This window comes from Ambystoma mexicanum, chromosome 2q (assembly GCF_040938575.1).
Source record: "Ambystoma mexicanum isolate Mex_15411 chromosome 2q, UKY_AmexF1_1, whole genome shotgun sequence".
NCBI classification, from domain to species: Eukaryota; Metazoa; Chordata; class Amphibia; order Caudata; family Ambystomatidae; genus Ambystoma; species Ambystoma mexicanum.
This window is the reverse complement of record NC_090924.1, coordinates 615,706,458-615,727,434: the sequence shown is the minus strand read 5'-3', so window position 1 is coordinate 615,727,434 and position 20,977 is coordinate 615,706,458. Positions and strand designations below refer to the sequence as shown.

Genomic DNA, 20,977 nt, shown 5'->3' with positions numbered 1-20,977 from the left:
CTCCAAGGAGGGAGGAATTAAACACCAAAATTAAAATTCTTCCTAACACTGGACATAAACTGGGATGGATTCCTCAGGGCCCTTTGTGCCAAACCCACACACAATCTAGAGGAACTCCCTGGGCGGAGTTTTTCAAGACACTTCAAGTATCCACATTGTGGGTCAGCGACAGAGGGACTGCTGCAACCAATGCATTTCATGAAACCGGCTGCAAATGGCATTTTAAAGAGAGGAGGCTTGCAATGTCAATGACCACAGAAATTAGAACATAGGAAGAAAAATAAAGAAGTGATTAAAAATTGTCACAGTGAAAAACAGGAGGTGATACACAGAGGTGCTTTTCTAAGACCACTAGGAAGCCTAGGCACAAGAAGTGTCTGCTGGTACCATGCTATTTACAGAGGCAAGGCCAGTGTATAAAGGGACACAGCCCACCAAGTCCAATTGGAATCCCTTAAACTTAGAAGACATATTTTATCTGAGATGCTTTTTCTGGCCTGCCTGCAGTACCAGAAGCAAGTAGCATTATTATCAGAGAAGAACCTCAGAGCAATAACTGGTATAAAAATAAATTGAGTTCTCACGTTGCTTTACTTCAGCACATAGTATCAAAACAATCATTATTAAGTGTGTTTTTCAGTAGCATTTGTGAAAGTTGGAATTTTGAAACATTGTGCCCCGAAGTCTTCCATAGCAGTGCAAGCCTTCTACACTGCCCATAAGCAGCTCAGATGGTGATTTCTCCAGCAGTTTCCACCTACCAACAAAAACGAAACTTTGGCCACCAACTAATTCTACATAAGCAAAGCATGCAAACAGATTGTAACACAATTGAGAGTCCTAATGATACCCATGACCAGTTGACGTCTCTGTAACCCTGTGCTAAACCAGTGGTTTATCAATTCTTAAAACTGATATTGTCAAGATGTATGTACAGCATGCTTGCAACAACCTCACAAGAACATTAACAAATGTAAATCCTACATTAATATGGCTTAGTTGAAATAACATTTTAGAAAAACATTTTAGAATAACATTTTAGAGTCGAGTTTGTACTGTGCCTGGTTGTGACGCCGTTTTTATAAGCAAGCTCTTTACCTCCAAGGTTTCTTTTCTTTCTTTCTCCACACTGCGGATCCGGAACAGATTTTTTTCCTGTGCCTGCAATTTACGTGGTACTGTGAGGCCCAGCATTTCCTCCTCGAGACTAAGCTCTGAGATTGGGCTTCTGTTCAAGCCCAACTGATTCTCCAGTTCACGAACCTGAAGCAATGAAACACAAGGTAGATATTGCAAATGTATTTCTTATCCTTCATCTACATGGGTATGCGTATACTTCTTGCGACAGCCCGAAGGCCCTTTACACATGTAATGTGTCTCCTCTTGGCTCCTTTCATCACTGAGAACCAGCAGGTAAAAAAGGTATCTTGTAAAGGTGGCTCCCTTGAATAAATGGTACAGTATAGATTTGCAAGTTTCTGGAACCCATCCACAGCGGAGGCATTGCATTGAAACATCTAGACATCATCAAGTCTACAAAGAGCAATGCAGATGCTACTGATGGGCATGCCAACTCATTGCAATTAGGAGATGACAAGTTCACATATGTGCCTACATATATCTCAGCAACATTGTTCAATATAAGTAACTTCTTCAAAAAACAGTCCTGCGCAGAATCAAACTCAGTTTTTTTCTTTTTTAAATATGTTTATTTTTGAACAAGGCAGGAAAACATTACATTCACTTAAGGTCTACATTTAGTATGCATTATCTATACAAGAGTGTTACTCCCTTCCCCCCACCCGCCCTGAGTTTGTCCCGTGTTCAGGTCCCTTCTTGTTCCCGCTCCTGTGGGGCGAGCCCGCTCTCTAGCACCCTCCTGGCCAGCTGGGGTTTATATGTTAGTGCTGAGAAATCTCGGTCGAACTCCAGGACCGGGTTCCAAATGTTCAAGAAGCGGTAAAGGAGACCTGCTCTAGCTGCTGTCACCTTTTCTGCGATGAGTACATCCCAGAGTTTCACCCACCATAGGGGCAAGAGTGGGCCTTCCTCCGATTTCCATGTGCGGGCCACCACTATTATGCCCACTAACAGGCATTGAGACAACAGTTTGGCTTTGGGGCCCGTTCGTGGGTAGGTCCCGGGAACTGGGGCGCCCAAGAGAATAGGTTCGGGCTCTAGTGGGAGTGAAATATGTGGGATTTCTGCAATGACCGCTAGGCATTCTTTCCAGAAATCCTGGACCTTGGGACAAGTCCACCACATGTGAAAAAAGGATCCCAATTGGCCACATCGTCTCCAGCAAGCTGGGTCCACTGACTGGTTCATGTAGTGCAGTCTTAACGGGAGGGGGGGTAGTACCAGCGCAATAGGATTTTATAAGCGCATTCTCTATTTGTGACACATGCTGATGCCGATTGGGTGCGGGTCCAGATGTCCACCCAAGATTGGTCCTCTATGGGGTGTCCTAGGTCCGCCTCCCATTGTGCGATGGCTCAAGATTTGGAGGTAAGAAAATCTTTTTGGAGCTACTTATATAGTACCGAGATCTTACCTCGGCTTGGCAGGTCTTTGAGGGTTAGTTCTATGGGAGTGGGAGCGTGGGTTTCTGCTTGGAGTGTCTGTGGGTGGGTGCCCCAGTGGCGCAGTTGGAGGTAAGTAAACCTGTCTTTTTCTTGGAGGCGAAAGGTTTCTTTACATTGTTTGTAAGAAAGTAGCTGCCCTCCTTCAAATAGTTGCCCCACCATTTCTAATCCTCCCGCAATCCAGTTTTTGAATTTTTTAAGAGCTGCTCCCGGTGAGAAGGCTGGGTTCAGAAAGACTGGGGATGAGGAGTTGAGTCCTCTTGGGATCTTCTTTTGCCTCAGTGTTTTGTCCCATATGGCGACTGTATGTCTAGTGGCTAATAGTAAGTCCTGCCATTGCTGTCTCGTTGCCGGTGGGATGTGAGGAAGGAAGCGTAGAGGAAGAGCCAAGTGCGATTGTTCTAAGTCCACCCATCTGGGGCGATTAGTGATTGTTTGCCATGCTTGGGTGCAAGCTAGTTGGGCTGCCATCTGGTATTTCTGTAGGTCTGGGACCCCCAAGCCGCCGAGTTTTGCAATCCCCATCATCGTGTCTTTCGGGATTGTGGGTTTTTTCCCCCTCTAGATGAAGTGCAGCATTTTCCTTTGTAGATTCTGAAGCGCTAGGGTCGGGATCATCACCGGGAGGGTGGAACATGTGTACAAGAATCTTGGAAGTAGGTTCATCTTGCATGCTGTGATCCTTCCCATCAGGGAGATTTGAAGGGGTGCCCAGCGCTTCAGATAGTTTCCAGTTCTCGGAACAGCGGAGGAAAGTTCATGCGGCATACGTCTGATGGTTTGGCTGGAATCTGGACCCCCAAGTAATTGATGGCTTTCGTTTTCCATTGGATTGGGCACATCGGGATGCGGTCTTCTCGCCGTCTCGATGAGATCCCTATTCCCAGCACTGCTGACTTATTGAAGTTAATAGTGAATCCTGTGACCCTTCCATAGTTGTTTAATTCCTCCAGAGCGTGTGGCAAGGAGCTGCTGGGGTTGGTGATGGTTAGGAGGACATCTTCCGCGTAGAGGGCCAATTTGTGGTGCGATGGGCTTACTTTGAGACCCTTAATTAGGTGGTTCAGCCTAATCCGTTGGGAAAAGGGCTCCATGATCAGGGCGAACAGGAGCAGGGACAATGGGCATCCCTGTCTAGTTCCGCAGGTCAGTGAGATGGGGACTGATAGATTGCCATTGATTCTAAGTAGGGTTTTGGGCGCTTTATATTTGGCTAAGATCATCGTACGGAATTCCGGCCCAAAGCAAAATGTCTCCAGAGTAAGCTTCATAAACGTCCAATCCACCTTGTCAAACGCCTTTGTTGCGTCTAATGCCATGAGGACAAACCCTTGGGAGTCACGGGAGGCCAGGTCCACTAGGTTCAGGGATCTGCGAATATTGTCCGTCGTAGAACGGTTCTTCAGGAAGCCACTTTGATCAGGTTGGATTATGTCTGGGAGAACGTGGACCAGGCGAGTTGCCAGAATTTTTTAATAGATAATGGCGTCAATGTTGAGAAGGGCAATGGGTCTGTATGAAGCTGGACTCCTTGGATCCCCCCCGGGTTTAGGGAGCAGGATCGTAATTGATTCTTGCATAGAAGGGGTTATCACGCCGGTCTCTCTAAAGGAGTTGAATAATTGTGCCAAAGGAGCGAGTAGCTGTTGCTTGAAAACCCTGTAGAACCTGGTTGTGTAGCCATCTGGGCCCGGCGCCCAGGATTTCAGCGATTTTTTGGCTTTGTTTACTTCCTCAGTGGAGATTGGCGTGTCCAGGAGGTCTCGGGTAGAGTCTGGAATCCGGGAGAGTGCTGCTTTGCATAGGTACTCCCTTTATTCGCTCATGTCTCGTGGTGGGGCGGTCATCACTTGTTTCAGATGCTCCGCTGCCAGGAGTTGTTTGTCTTGCTCTGTGTAGTGAATTTGGCCTTTCGTGTCCCGGAGTCCAATGATTGTGTTATTTTGTTTTGCTTTGGCCAGTTTGGCTACCAATAATTTATTTGCTTTGTTATTTTTAGCATAGTAGAATTGTTTTGCCTTTGCCCGTTGGTGTGCTGTGTGATCGGCGTAGTGGGCCTCGATCCTTTTCTGTGCCATGCAAATGGCTCGTTGGGTTCTCGGGGACCATCCTTTTTCTTTATGAGCTTGTTCAGCCTTCCGGAGGTTGTCTTCAAGGGCTAGTCGAGTCTGACGTCTAGCTTTGTGGAAGGCCACTTCTTGTGCTATGAATTCCCCATGTACGACTGCTTTCATGGCATCCCAGGTGTTGGCGGGTGAGGTGTCTGCTGCGGGGTTTTCCCGGAAGAAGTTCTTCATCGTAGTTGCGATCGAATCCCTAAGTGACATTTCATTAAGGATTTGGTCACAGAGCATCCGTCTACGTTGGGTCTGGCAGGGGGGTTCTGAGCCCAGATCTCCAGGGACACTGGGCCATGATCTGATAGAATCTGTGGGCCTATGGTGATGTCATTAGTGAACAAGAGGATCTGAGGGGAGACCAGAAGGCGATCAATCCTGGAGAAGGTTCTGTGAACGTGGGAGTAGAATGAGAAATCCCTTTCCGAGGGGTGGAGAATCCTCCATGCGTCTACCACCTCCAGCATTCTGAATAGCCGTAGGAGTGCCAGAGCTGAGGAAAAGTCTCCAGCTGATGGAGGATGGGATTTGTCTTTTGTGGGGTACGGAACTCTGTTGAAGTCTCTGCAGGTTACAACTTGGCCCTCTAGGAAGGAGGGGAGGGTAGCACATAGGGCATCGTAAAAGGCGGCTTGGGCAGAGTTAGGGGCATATATTGACACAATGGAGAACAGCTCCCCGAGTAGCAAGCATTTCACCGCCACAAATCGACCTTCTGGGCAGAGTTTAGTGTTCAGAATCTGGGGATCCAGCCCCTTCTTAAAAAGAATAGCAGTGCCCCCTTTCTTGGAGTCTCCAGATGCACCAAATTGTTTCGGGAAGAGGCGGGAGCGTAAACGCCCGAAATCGGCTGGTAAAAGGTGCGTTTCCTGCAGCATGGCCACAGCGGCATTTTCATCTTGCAATATTGACTTGCATTTAGTTGGGGAGTTTAGCCCTCTGACGTTCAACAAAACGAATTACAGGGTAGAGTGATCCGGAGTGGAAGGCGCAGGAGTCGTGTTTGGGGGAGGGGCGGGAGATGAAGCTGAGTCAGTCGGCATCTCGTAGATCCTGCGGATGCCAGCTCTCCTGCCATTGAGGTTTTTGCTCCGGCCACCAACCGGGTGGCGGAGATTTAACTGGAGGGGGGTAGGTTTGTCAGTCCAGCGCCCCCCTTGATCAACGTGGCCAGGTAACTGTTCATAGCCAACATGGCCAAACTTATCGGTATGTCTTCCAGGGTTTTAGATGGTTTGATCCTCAGAAGCGGGCAAAGGCCGTGGGGGTAAGGCATTTTCGGTTCAACAGGGCTGATATGGTTCCTTCAGGTGAGGCTATTTCTTCTGTCTGAACCTCGGGACTCTAGACCAGGGGTTTGCTTTAAGATTGGGTAACCTTGGGGGGTCCAATTTGGTGTTCTTATCAGAATCTGTGGGTGACTGAGATTCCGGGGGGGTTAGGTTCATGATCTTCTCGGCATCTTCCAGATGGCTGATCCTTCTCGGAGTGCCCTTGATGGAGAATTGTAAGGCCGTGGGGAAAAGCCATCGGTAACGGATTTGTTGGTCTTGTTGAAAGGTAGCCAGGGGACGGAGCGCCCGTCTTTTCTGAAGGGTGAGGATGGATAGGTCTTGGTAAATTTGGATAGGGGTGCTTTGAAAGGTTATTTCATCCGGGAACGGCTGATTGCCGAGATGGCTTCTTTTGTCGTGTAGAAATGGACTCTAGTGATGACATCTGGTCGGGCATCTGATTCCACGCCGCGGCGTGGTCGGAGCCTGTGTGTGCGGTCCAGGAGGAGTTGAGACTTTTCAAAGTCCGGGAGAAGGGGTTAGCATAGGTCCCCCACACATTCTGCCAGCTTTTTATCCGAAGCTGAGGTCGGGACCCCCCCGAATGCGTAGGTTGTTGCGTCTGGCCCTGTTTTCCAAGTCTTCCTGTTTAAATTCTAATATTTCACATTTATCCTGAAGGAGTTTGATTGAACGCTGAACCTCCCCCAGGGTGGATGCATGGTCTTGGGTCCGGTCCTCAACTTCCCCTATTCTCTGTTCAGCGTCAGTGACCCTCTGGTCAGTGTTTTTCAGTTTGGTAAATAGTTCCCACATGCAAGCTCGGAATTCGGATTTAATGTCCGCCATGAAAGCCTTAATGTCATTCTTTGTTGCCAGGGTACTTTTGTCTTCAAGGGATTCCTGAAGGGTGGGACCAGGGGGTTCTTGCTTTTTAGCTTTGTCCGTTCACGTCAGCATTGCTGCAATGTCTGCATTTTTGCCACCTTTGGGTTCTTTGGACATCTTGTTTCCTGGTCAAATCAGAAGTATCGTGTTCTCTAGAGGCTGGAGGGGAGATTTCAACACTGGTAGGGGGAAGAGGTGCACAGGAGGTATGTAAGAGGGTCGTAGAGGATAGACTGGGGCGCCCCAGGAGGTCCGAAGGCTTTTCGTGTGTCCGACCAGTGGTTAGTGGTGGGATGGTCAACTCCCACTGTCTTGCTTATCAGCCGTTCTCGGGTCTATATGGCTCGTTCCCCCGGGGGCTTGGGCAGCCACCTGAAGCTCTATCTATTGTTGAGGCCGGGAATGGGCTCGGGGGGCTCATTTTTGACTTTTGACATTTTGGTTTTCGATTGTATGACTATAAACCCTTGGGGACTACACTGTACTTAAGAACCAGCCCACATCTCCTCCTGAGAGCTTAAGCCTTGATTGCTCGTCCACATTTACCATATAGAAAATCTTGACTGGGGTGCTCTGATTAGAAACTCTGCCATATAGAGGGCAGTAGTACAGAACCCCCCCGCCAGTCTTTACATACGGCATCCTATTTTATAGGATTTCCCGAAGTGCCAACTCCTCTGCCCCTTTTTCACAAACTCTGGGCTGAGGAAGAGGGTGACTAAGAGCAACCAGACTAACTCTCACACATTGTACTGGACATGTCCCGTTAAACAGGTCATGCAAAGTCAGGCTCTTTATACTAAGGGCATACACCTGACACCAGTTAGCTCTCCTCACACGAATAAAAGGGAACACCTAAAAACACACTCTGAACAAGGCGAGCAGAACTTCCGGGATGAGAGCACACCGACTGGAGCAGAGGGACCGCCCAAGGGACGAGAACACCGGGCCGAAAACCACAAAGCTTCTCTACTGGAGGTCGTTGGCTCAGACAGACCACAAAAGACATGTGGAGAAGGCCAGATCCCACAAGTGAAGATTGCATTGTGTTCCAAGGACTCAAGCGACCCTCCCGTGTGATCGGCAGAGTTGGGGAGGCGAAGCCAAGCCAAGCCTGTGGTACTAACCTTGACTCGTGAATTGAAAATAAAAAAACAAGAAAGAAGCGCACACAGCCGGTGAGTTGGCAAGCAAACTGAGAGACCAGCGTGTGTTAAAGCGAATGAAGGAGCAACATTCTATCACTACTGAAGACTGCACGCGTGTGGGTGAGACGTGAAGAAAGGCAGACTTGCGAATTAACTTTGAAGTAAAGGAAGCTGTTAGATCAGCAATATTAAGTAACTGAGTGGTCTAGCGAAAGGAAGTAGCCCATTTGAAAGTATCAGTGCAAGGTACATTGTTTGAAGTTATAAAGCAAATGGATAGCAAAAGAAAATTAAGTAAAAGTAACCGTGAACTTTGAATCAAAGTTATCCCCAGGAGGATAGCTCAGCGGCAACGTGTTCACCTTGGAAGCAAGATGACAGGAAACAACACAGGGTCGATCCCCGGGTCTGCACTTAGAAACCTCTGGGTATTTAAGCGCACTATAAATACGCAACTAAGAAAAAAAACAATTACGCACCAAAAAAAAAAAAATCCTGTAACAGCGCCTTGATGCCTGCGGGCTGTGTGAGAGCATTAAAAATGCAAAAATCAAATCACAAATCAAAGTGCTCCTGCTGTGGGCTGGTAAAAGAGCCAGCACATTCGAAAGTCTTCGACTTCTGAAAGGGGTCCGAACACAATTGAAGAAGACCTGAAGTATAATAAGCTTGGGGAAGGGAGCCCCTTGAAAGTTTTTTTGAAGTGTGACGTGAGAGGTATAAGCCCGTCAGAGGGGGACCTTTATGAACTTTAAGTTGGAATGCATTTTTGAAAGTCAAGAAAGAGACTTTAATGTGGAAGGCCAGACGGGAATCAATCCACAGTTTGGAACTGCATAAAGTGTTAGAAACTGAGCCAGAGTGTGTCATCCTGCCTACGAGGAAGGCCTTACTCCGTGAGGTTTAACGTGAGAGCTGGTTCAACTACATTTATTCTTTTGAACACTGATCTTTCTTTTACATACATTTCTCCTTTTTCCATTTTTCGTACAAGAAATAGGGCAGGGATTTAGCATAGGCCATTTTGATTTGACAAACTCCACTAGGACTGTTTTGTTTATTGTTTGATGGTCGAGACTACTTCCATCTTAGTTATAGGGCAAAATAGGAGTTTCTCCAACCCCAACATTTTCAATAAAGGTTTTACAAGTTGTATCCATTGTGTCAGTGTCATACGTCTGATACAATGCCTTCCCTACAGCACTAAAACATGTTATTTTGAAGCACCAAACAAAGATGTGATCTGAACAACAATTTCTTTATTTCTATTTACCCTCAAATAATTATCAGTTAATGTATTGCATTAGGAATTGATATAAATTAGGTATATGTAATGTGAATCAGCAAAACTGTTTATTAAAATAAAATCAGCAGAACCGTTTATTAAATTGTTATATGTACTACGAAGGAAATAATGTATTTGCTTCATTTACTAAAGGAATTTATTTTATAATGAATCTCCATCAAACAAATAATTATTATAGAGGAGCCAATTACTCAGTTAGAGAGCAGGAGGTCCAATAGGGCATCTGTTGTTGTTTGTATCTTGATCATGTAAAGAGTCCAACATTTTGGACAGAGATTACAGAACTTCGGGTCACATGAGGCCAGAGCACAGGGCGATCGATGTTAATACACAATGGAAAACACCTTTGGCAAATCAATACCACATGGCTCAGAATAGGGGAGGAGGTGGAACCATTTTGTCTAGGCCAATCTTGAACCACAAAGCTAATGGGGAAATGGACCTCTAAATCATAGTCCTCATTCTGTCAATCACGGCATCAACCCATGTATAAAATGAGACCGCTTTCATTTGTTGACGTCTGTGATGGGAGAGTGGTGACAGTTTGAGAAGAGTTGTAATTAAAGGAGGAGAGAGAAACTGGATTTGGCTGTGGCCAAAACCAAGAGGGCCAGAGTTCGATTTTCAGACAAAATGGAAAAATAATGAGAGCAGTGCATACATGTTGGGCAAGCAAAGAGGGCCACACAGTGATATGGAGTGGGCAGGGGAGCCTATTAAGCCAGTTGAGCCAAAGCGTAGGAAAAGCAGGGAGGGGTCTACATGCTTGGTGGAAAGGCCTAATGATATGGGCTATGAGACTGGTGAGAATTCCTGCCCTGAAATCTCTGAAGTGCTAAGAGTAAAGCTAGCTAGGAATTAAAGTCCTTGCCCTGGTGAGAGTAGCAAGGCAACCAGATCAAATAAATAATACATGTTGATGTTTGAAACCTAGGTAGGCGGCCATGAATAATAACTGCAAGTAGCTGGTATGAGGAAGAATAACTACCAGCTGACATTTGTTTCTGACAGACACCAAGACATCCATAGTGCAAGCTCTCACCTCATCCTTCAGGCCCTAGATATCGACCCATGAATGCGCATGCGCGAGTGGCGTATGCAGACCTGAACGAGCTCGCTCCCAGAGGCTGCCAACATCCTTCGACTTATCCTGCTCCCCCGAGCAAGTTTTGGGGGAACCAGAGGAACAATGGGTCAAGACAAAGCAAAAAGACAAACACTTCAAAGCAAAATGGACCTCTACACAGTCAAACCCCATCAAGGACCCTCAGGCCTGACTCCCCAGACCGGAGAAATAGCAGAGGAAGATCACCACATCTCTCTCACCGATGTAATGAAAGCCATTGGAGAGTCGCTTGAAGGGAAAATAGGAGGCCTGTCTGCTGAAGTGTCGTTCCTCCGGCAAGATCTTCGCAACCTGGCATTGCGGGTTGGGGAAGCGGAGCAAAGGATCTCAAACTCAGAAGACACCATGAGGTAGATGGAAAAACATCTGGCGGCCATCACCCAAAAGGTGTCTCAACTCGAGAGCAGAGCGAAAGATGAGGGACGAGCAAGAAGGAATAACATTTGGATCCTTGGGATTCCTGAAAAGAGGAGGGACCCAGCATCAAGCTTTTCCCGTGGACTGGCACACTGTAGCGTTCGGCCCCAAGAAACTCTCTGAGTTTTTCTCCATCGAACGAGCACACAGGGTCCCGACTGGATGACCTGTCCCATGCGCACCACCATGGACAATTATCACCAAACTTATGAACTTCCGAGACAGAGACGCCATCCTTCAGATGGCCGGAGCCTCCGGTCCCATCCCTTACAATGGATACCACATTGGCTTCTATCTAGACTATACCAGTGAAGTGCAGAAGGCCTGGCAATCTTTTGATTCAGTCTAAAAGAAACTACAATCCCTCTCAATAAAGTATGCGCTGTTCTTCCCGGCACTCCTGAAGGTACACCATGATGGTGTCACACATGTGTTCTACTCGCCCAAAGAGGCCTGGGAATGGCCGGACACCGAAATCCTGAACGGAGCTGAACGGCAAAGATCCCTGAGAGAACCCCTGACACAGAGGCCCAGGACGGATCGCTCCCATTCGCAATTGAACCCACAGGATCCTGTTCTGCCTACGTCCCCACGAGACGGATGGCTGAGGACCGCTGCAATAATCTCTTCCTTTGGGAAGGTAAAAGAGAATCATGGGGACTATGCAGCGGCAGCCACTGGGGGAAGAGGGGAGTACCTAATTGCGGTTGCGAGAGCATCCTTTAGCAACCACCAATGTTCTGGGCTGATGTTACGCGCCCCGTTGGCTCACAGTTCGGGCTACATGTGCTTCTAGTTAGGGGGGGGGGGGGGAGTACAGGGAGAGGTACGGAGGTTCCGGGGCTAGTTTGAAGGCCACAAAGCAGAATTACCCAAGCTGGGCCATGTTTCAATGCAGGGAACCCTAGGGCACTAGCTGGAACTCAAAACGCATCCTTGGGAGAAGGTTCAGATGAACCGGGAATCAGGGTCAACACTGCAGTTGCTTTAGTTTTTGTTTTCACAGTTTTGTACCTACGGTCACAGTCTCACGGCCTCCACTGGAGAGTCTTTTACCCCGGGGAGGGGTGGGAGTGGGGAGAGTAAGACACAGGTGAAATGCTGGGCCCACACATGCAGGGCACATGCCCCCCCCGGGATAGCCATGACACATGAGGGACGCTTGACCTTGCTCACATGGAATGTCAATGGGCTAGGATCCAGAATCAATCGCAGACTGGTACTCCAATATCTGAAGAGACATTCACCAGACATAGCACTGCTAACTAAGACACACCTATAGGGCACGGAATGCAAATTCTTTTGAAGATCCAACTACGCCACAGCATACCACGCAGGATTCACTAGCGGCTGACGGGTGACAATGATCCTCATACACAAGAGAGTCCCATTCCAACTGGGGAGGGGGGGTTCACATGGACCAGAGAGGGCACTTTGTGGTGTTGACTGGGGATATACAGGGGAACACTTGGGAATTGCTGCGGTCTGTGCTCCACCCACCCCTCCGCTGACACAAGCTCCTGTCGGACCGCCAGGCAATATTGCGGGACAAACAAGGTGAGTACTGGGTACTGGGTGGGGTCTTCCACAAAGTGATGGACTTGACCAAAGACAGAACACATATGGACACCAGAAACACCGTCCTCCCAACTAAACTGTGTTCTTTCGCCAATGAGGTGGGCGGATGTGTGGCAAACATTACATCCATCAGGCCTCCTTCCTCTCCGGGGCACACAAGTCCCTGTCTTGCACAGACTATTTATTTGTCCCACGGGACATGACATACACACTCTTAACGGCCACATACCTAGCCTTGGGTATATCAGATCATTCCCCATTGCTAATGAGGGCGCTAAAGGGCCGACCAAGGTGGCGGCTCCTATGTGAGTGCCACAAAAGGCTCCACAATTAATCGTGTTTTATACCTTCTACCAGCACCGAATTTAACCTGGTCTAGCACCTAGCCACACAGAAAACATCGTAGAGTGAGCAGCTGAGGCAGAGATGGCGGCTACACTACAGAGAGCCCCCCACTCAACACTATGCAGCAGGCAGAGCGCATCAGCCAGCAGACCCGGGCCGCGAACTGAGAGGCAAACCACGGCCGCTGGAGCCAAGCGAGCTCCAAGGTGAAGCAGGGGAGAGAACCGCGGTCGGCGCAGGCTGGCCAGCCCTGACCAGAAAGCACGAGAAACTGGCCGCTTCCACAACATCCATAGAAGGCGGGCAGGCCCAGAGACAGCCCGGGCAGCCCCGAGCCACCCACTTCTGATCCACCGTGCCGGGAGCAGCGGACGCAGATCTGCTCGTGCTGCAAGGCCCCACCTCGGGTGGAGACGCTGCTGTCGGACCCCCTCCAGTCTGCCCCACAACCGGCGGGCAGACCCAAGAACGTGCCGTGAGTGGCGCGCCAGCTCAGCCCAACGAAGAGCCACGCTGCGGATGTCAGAGGAGGAGGCAGCAGTCACCAGCCCGCACCAGACGTCCTCGCCCCCCAGGAGCAGACCGCAGCGGCGGTGAGAGGTGAGGAGAAAAGCGCCCCTCTTCCCCCGGCCACACACCTCCCCTCGTCCCTAATGGCAGAAACCCAGCTTGGGCGAGCAATTCACTCACGGCACGCCAACGCATAGCCCTGGTTGCTGGGCCCATTACAGTGGTACCTCCTGCCACCAGAACTCATGCCACAACAGGCCCCGATCCTGTCACCTGGCGCAGCACCAGCAGTGGGTCACCTAACCACCCTGAGGAGACACAACAGTGGCACCATAATCAGCCTAACGCTCCCGAGCCACGACTCACCAAAAAAGAGCAGCAAAAGAACCCGACTCGCGACACAAAGGACACATTTCGCAGGCCAACAAGGCAGACTTCTCCCAGCCGGTGAAATAGCGCCACATCCACACGTAGCAGTGAATAGCCAGCCAAACTGCAAGGTGCTTCGAACAGTTAAGCAAAGATCTCCTGCCCTGCGCCAATATTGCACCAGGCGATCGTAAGCAGTCATTCCATCCCCCTGCCTTGCCACCTTCCATCCCAGTAGGCTGGGAGACTTTGCCCCGCCCCCCGGGCCTTTACTTCACTGCAGGCGGACCCTCACCCCGTCCCTCAAGCAACATCTAGTCCTGGCCCCAGCCACTTGGCCACCTTGCCCTGCAAGATCAAGTAACCCCGAATCTCTGCCATCGAACCGCCACGGCAAGGTGGCACACGCATAGAACATCAGAAGTCACAGGCCCATCGAATCAAACCACACATCCACCCCCCTTGGATTGTGTGTTTGAAAACAACCGCCGAGGTGAACCACCCAATGCTGTTATCAGCCCAACAGAAGGCCGAATTTACCCATTATGGGAAAACCTACAAATCCCAACGGAAGCTCAATTTTGAGGCAGGGACAGCAGCCAAGACCCCCAAACCCGGCGACAGACCAGAGTCCCCGCCGAGGTCATGGAAGAGGCACCAAATCTGAACATGGACATAAGAGAAATCCTACTTGATCTGAAGGTTGGCATCTGCAATCTTAACAACAAAATATACGCTCTGTCCTCCAAGGTGGATCAGCTCCAACATAGGCTTGACAAGCACGGGGACAGGCTAGACGCAGTAGAACAATGGGTCTCAGTCCTCGACAACAGCTCAACTTCACTCACGACAAGAATCACCACGCTTGAAGGACATATGAAGACCGTCATCGCCAAGAACGAAGACCTAGAAGGATGCGCTCGGTGCAACAATATCAGGCTGGTCGGAGTACGTGAACAACAACACCCCAACAAAATGGAGGATCTGGTAGAAAACATCTGCAAAGACCTATTCTGAGCGTCAGCACCTTCACAACCATTTGTGGCCGAGAGAGCACACAGGGTCCCCGCTACCCGTCCCATACCTGGCGCCGCCCCAAGACCAATCATAGCCAAGCTCCTCAACTATAAAGACCAGGACACTATCCTACGCCTGGCTAGGTACAAAGGTGAACTCCACTACGATGGTGACACCATTCAGCTGTTCCCGGACTTCACCCCGGCGGTACAGGCCCAGAGGAGGTCCTTTGCAGGAGTAAAGCGCAGACTACAGGACAACCAACTCCTATACTCCACGCTATTCCGAGCCAAACTCTGTATCCAATATGATAGTGGCACAGCGAGTAGAGCGCTCGCTTTGACATCCGTGCAGAGCTTGCTAACACAGGTTCTAATCCCGGCAGGGCCGAACTCAGCCTTTCATCCTTCCGAGGTTGATAAATGAGCACCACACCGTGGGTAGCAATAAGCAGCGCTCAGATACCTGAGGTTTTTCGTAGCGCTATATCAATGCCAAATTATTATTATTATTATTATTATTATGATGATGGCAAAACCCAATTCTTCAATTCACCCGAAGGTGCTAATACCTTCCGAGATTGGGTCGGCTGCAAAGCTGCGGACAATAATCTAAGGCTTCCCAGGAGGGACCGCACGAAGAACCCACCTTGTAATCACTGCACACCGGACTCAAATCCTCGCTCCAGAACCTGACAAGACATGCTGGAAGACCAACCGTAACGTCTAAGGAGAGCATTATTTCTTGGAAAGCCACTAGCGCCCCAAGCACAGCAATAAACTCACCATGTTATCACTAGGGAGGGGCAAATTTATGGGCAGGTTGGGGGTTGCTTGTGTAAAAGGGAGGGAGATTAAGGGCGACTTGGGGGTTGCCCTGTTAAGAAAGCACACAGTTCCGAACATGCACCAACCAAAGTCCATTCGCCTATCCTCCGACCCGGCCGGAAACCCACAGTCCCCTGCTTGCTCCAGACTCCCGGGATGCCAGCAATTTACAACCAAAGATGGAATGTTCCCCCCGAACCACATCCGTGGGAGACAGCAAAAAGTCCACCAAAGCAATAGAAATCAACTGACAAGTTCAACCTTGCCACATGGGACATTAGAGGAGGCAACCAGCCAACAAAAACGTGCAAAATAACCCAATACCTGCAAAGGCATAAGATTGATGTTGCGTTGATTCAGGAGACGCACCTACTACCGAACTCCGAAAGTGGCTGGGCCCGAGAATGGGGATGTCACAGATATTTCGCCTCGTACTCCTCCTTTGCCAGAGGAGTCGCTATCTTGATTGACAAGAAGACAAAGTTCAGACTGATATCAACGGAGAAAGATCCGGAAGGCAGAACAATCCTAGTACGAGGGATCATAGCAGGCAAAGAAATCATCCTAGTGAATTCCTATGGACCAAACACAGACGGACCAAATAACTTTGACTGGGTGATGACCCACTTGGAAACCGCTGGAGCAGCCGCAAGCCTCTAGGGCGGCGACTTAAACACAACACTGGATTCTATCACCACAACAAGCCAGAGACAAAGGCTGTGATAACGCCCTCGACATGTTCATCTGCTTTCGGCTGCGTCACACCCTCCGAACCAACCTTACCACCTTCCCACGACAGCCCCCTACTTGGCAGCTCCTCCACAGGGTGATACATTCTCAAGGCGAGGGACGATTGGTATCAGAGATATACAGATCGCTCCTGATCGAAACGACAGTCCTACCCATTCACCCCAGAAGACGATGGGAGAAAACCCTCAGCACTGCGTTAGCAGATGAGGACTGGAACTACATATTGCGTCTGACTCAAAAGGTCTCCCTCAATATGAGATACAAGCAAATACACTTCAACTACCTACATCAGGTCTACTACACACCAGCGAAAATCCACTCACAGCGGCCGTCAATCTCAGCAGCATGTAGCCGCTGTGGCGCCCCGTAGGAGGACTTCATGCACCTAGCATGGGCATGCCCAGACATCTCCTCGTTCTGGAAAGTGACTCGAGAAAATCTCAGCGATTATAGGTACGCAACTAGACCCTGAACCAACTCTGCCGCTCCTAGGACTAACCAGGCACCTGCCAGCATACGGAAGGAGACTGGCTAACCTTCTACTGGTCCTGGCAAGAAGATGAATCGCAATTAATTGGGGACGCGGACCTCCACCAAATCTTCAGCAGTGGCTAAATGATGTGACCTACTGCCAAGATGTTAAAACATGCTTCATAAAGACCTTACCTCTACATGCTCGTCCCCCAGACATATGGGGACCCTATATATCATATTTGATCACCATGGCAGACACAACCTCCTCGCAGACCTCGTCCCCGCTCACAGACTGGCAATCCCCAACACGTTGAGAAGGAAATTCATATAACACTAACTACTGACTAAACGACCTCGGTCAGATGTGAGCAGCAGAGGGAGGGCGGAGGGAGGGAGTGGGAGGTGGGCAGATTGGGAACTTCAGTGAGGCCGGTGCATGGCCTGTTTGTTAATGTATGTTAAAAAACCAAAAATAAAGTTTTAAAAAAAAAGAAATTCCCCCTTGCTAATGACATTGAAACACAGCAGGAAAACTCCCACCTCCACCTGGCGCCTCAGCGCATACCATCTGGGGTTGCCAGGAATAACAGAGGGTCTCGCTCAAACAACAGAGAAGTATTTCCCCCTCGATGCAGAATCAGTTGACAGCCCGATCAGACTGTGGGAGGAGTACAAGGCAGTGCTCCGAGGGGAGGCTCTCTGTCTGGTGTCAGCTCGCCGCAAACGCCACGCTCAGGAATTTGCAGTGGCGGAAGAACAGGCAGCGAGGGCAGAACAAGAATTCCTTGCAACAGGAACAGGGGCGTCCAGGGATGCATTGGTCACCGCCCAAGAGGTGCTGAGAAACCTGGCCCTAGATAATGCCAGGACAGCGCACTGGACCATGCAAAGCCAGATATATGAGACCGGGGATAAAGCGGGGAAGACATTAGCGTGGCTACAAAGGCGGGATAAAAATAAGGGATATGTACGCGCCATACAGGGACCGGAAGGGGAACTAATATCCAACAATGCCGAAACATTTGCCACTTTCTATGAGCACCTGTATTCCCAACGCCTGGCACTGACAGGTCAGGATGGCTCGAGATTCTTAGAATCTATCGCAATAACCAAGCTATCGGAGCAACAGATAGGCAAGCTAGAAGCAGACATCGCGGAAGAGGAGATTGCCGCGGCCCTATCCCAACTCCAATCTGGGAAATCCCCGGGCGCCAACGGGTTCCCGGTGGAAATATGGAAGAGGCTGGGGAACAAGGTCACGGGCCACCTGGACCGCATGCTAGGACACGCCAGAGAAGAGGGGAGGCTCCCGCGAGATCTTAGACAAGCAGTTATTGTTGTGATACCCAAACCCGGTAAACCACCGGAGCTGTGTGCCTCCTATAGGCCAGTATCACTCATTAACGGGGAGGCCAAGATCCTTGCCCGAGTCCTAGCAGATTATATTATATTGATGCTCGAGTATTTTCCAAACCGCCAACGCCTTCCAAAGGAGTAGACTCCGGGGAACCCATGCAAATAGGGGGTCTAAAAGGTCATCTAACACAAAAGGAGCGGGAAAGGAGAAAACAGTTGCAATTATGCCTCTATTGCGGAAACTCAGGGCACTTTCTTCGAGACTGTCCGGTGAAACCTGCCAAGAAGGCAGTAGGAGCTGCAGTTACCAAAGTTACAAACTCTGAGCAGGGAAACGACCTCGCCCGACAAGAATAGAGGTCCTCTTGCCGAGCGTGAAAACCAGTTCCGTGACCTCGCATTTCGTGATACCTATGGTCCTCATTAGCCCTGATAATCCAGATCGATTACATGCAATTGAAGCTTACGTCGACAGCGGTGCCATCGGCAATTATGTGGATCATGAAATGGTTTTGAGGATGAATCTAACTCTTTGTCCCAAGGCTGTAAAGGACGTCATTACTACGGTGGATGCTACGGAGATAGCCTCCGGGCCAGTAACGCATACCACTCAAGAAGTGACGCTAGTAAGTCAAGATGGACACCATGAGAAGATCGTGTTCGATGTGATCAAGGCCCCTCAGTTTCAGATTATTCTAGGAATACCTTGGTTAGAAAAAACACAATCCTCTGATCGATTGGCGAGCAAGAACGGTCCAGTTTCCAGAATGTGTCTCTACTTGTCACCCTCCACCTGGTGTTGCACTGGCAGCAATTTCTTCAGAGACTCCCCAGTTACCTCCCGAATACCTAGAATACCAAGATGTTTTCCGGAAGGATCAGGCTAACTCTCTACCTCCTCATAGGTCTTATGACTGCCAGATCGACCTGATACCTGGATCTACTCCTCCTTGTAGTAGAATTTATGCCCTCACCGAGCCTGAGAACCTTCACCTTCGACAATACCTGGATCAATACCTGACAAATGGGTTTATTCGTCCTTCCAAGTCCCCTGCTTCTTCAGCTTTGTTCTTCGTTCCAAAAAAGGAAGGAGACCTTAGAACTTGTATAGATTATCGCTCCCTGAACCAGATCACCGTTAAGAATAGATATCCGTTACCTTTGATCCCTGAACTCCTGGACCAAGTCAGAAAAGCATGCATATATACAAAGCTGGATCTTAGAGGAGCTTACCACTTGGTACGAGTAAAAGAGGGCGATGAATGGAAGACGGCCTTCCACACCAAGTATGGGCTATTTGAATATCAGGTCATGCCCTTCGGACTTTGTAATGCCCCGGCCGCCTTTCAATATTTTATGAACGATGTCCTCAGAGAGCTCATAGATGTGTGTGTTGTTGTTTACATTGACGACATCCTCGTTTATTCTTCATCGGAATCTGAACATCGGAAACACGTGAAAATGGTCCTCGAAAGATTGCGTCAACACAAACCTTTCGCTAAGTTGGAAAAATGTGTTTTCAACGTGACTGAAGTTGAATTCTTGGGATTCATATTATCACCTGGCGGAGTGCGTATGGATTCAAAGAAGGTCGATGCAGTTCTCAAATGGCCATCACCATCCTCCGTAAAAGGTGTGCAAAGCATGTTAGGCTTCGCTAACTTTTACCGCAGGTTTATCCCCGAATTCTCTCGAATAGTCCAGCCCATCACTGCCTTGTTAAAGAAAAACAAACGTTTTGAATGGTCTACCGAGGCGGAACAAGCTTTCCAGGATTTGAAGACTAAATTTATCTCTGCACCAATCTTAAAACACCCTCGCCCCGAACTCCCCTACATCGTGGAAACTGATGCTTCAAGCCTTGCCATGGGGGCAGTTCTATCACAAAAGGACCCGGTAACCAATCAGTTGCATCCCGTGGCATTTTGGTCCCGCAAATTCTCGCCTCCTGAAATCAATTACACGATTACTGACAAGGAACTTCTGGCTATCAAGTCTGCCTTTAAGGCTTGGCGGCATTATCTGCTGGGGGCCCGATACACCGTTACTGTGATTACGGATCACCGAAACCTGCAATATTTGAAAACCGCAAAAGCCCAATCCTCTAGACAACTCCGTTGGGCATTATTCTTTGCCGAGTTTGACTTCATAATTACCTATCGACCTGGTACAAAAAACGGTAAAGCTGATGCCCTTTCTCGGATGGGAGTGGAAGAACACTTGATCAACCCTAAACCTGTACCAATCATTCCCGAACAAAGAATTCTGGGTGTAATCACCACAGAATCCATAGAGGAAGTTAAGGATAAAGCCAGGCAACTTGTAACTCCAGCAGACATACAGAATTGGCATCTGCAGGGAAAGGACTTTGCAGTAAAGGACAACTTATTGTATTTCCAAGAACGATTATACCTACCCAGCACAGATTTACAGAAAAAAGTAATCTCTTGTTATCACGATTCTTTAATGGAAGGACATCCCGGTATGGCCAAGACCTCAGAAAAGATCAAGCGCTACTTCTGGTGGCCGTCTTGGAAAAAAGATATCAGAGACTTTATAATGTCCTGTGGAGTATGCGCCCAAAACAAGAGTCAAAAGGAAAGACCAGCAGGCCTCTTACGCCCTATTGACATCCCACCTCGCCCTTGGCATACGCTTTCTATGGACTTCATCACCGATCTACCTCCATGCTCCGGATACAATACGATTCTAGTAATCGTGGACTTATTCTCCAAGATGGCGCATTTCATTCCGCTCAAAGGCTTGCCAACAGCAGCAACTCTGGCCCGAGAATTTCTCGAAAACATCGTCCGACTGCACGGTTTTCCTTCGGTTCTAATTTCGGATCGAGGTTGTCAATTTATTTCTCATTTTTGGCGAAGTTGCTGTC

The 20,977-nt window shown here is 49.0% G+C and overlaps 1 protein-coding gene across 2 annotated transcripts in view; it reads right to left on the bottom strand.

Moving 5' to 3' along the window:
• The window catches only part of CCDC13 (coiled-coil domain containing 13), a 1,886,344-nt gene that overhangs the window by 951,845 nt on the left and 913,522 nt on the right, over window positions 1-20,977 (bottom strand). For both annotated transcript variants that reach the window (XM_069647762.1, XM_069647761.1), the window contains exon 8: window positions 1,099-1,263. In XM_069647762.1, the coding sequence (XP_069503863.1) occupies window positions 1,099-1,263 (165 nt within the window). The remainder of the gene's footprint in view (window positions 1-1,098; window positions 1,264-20,977) is intronic.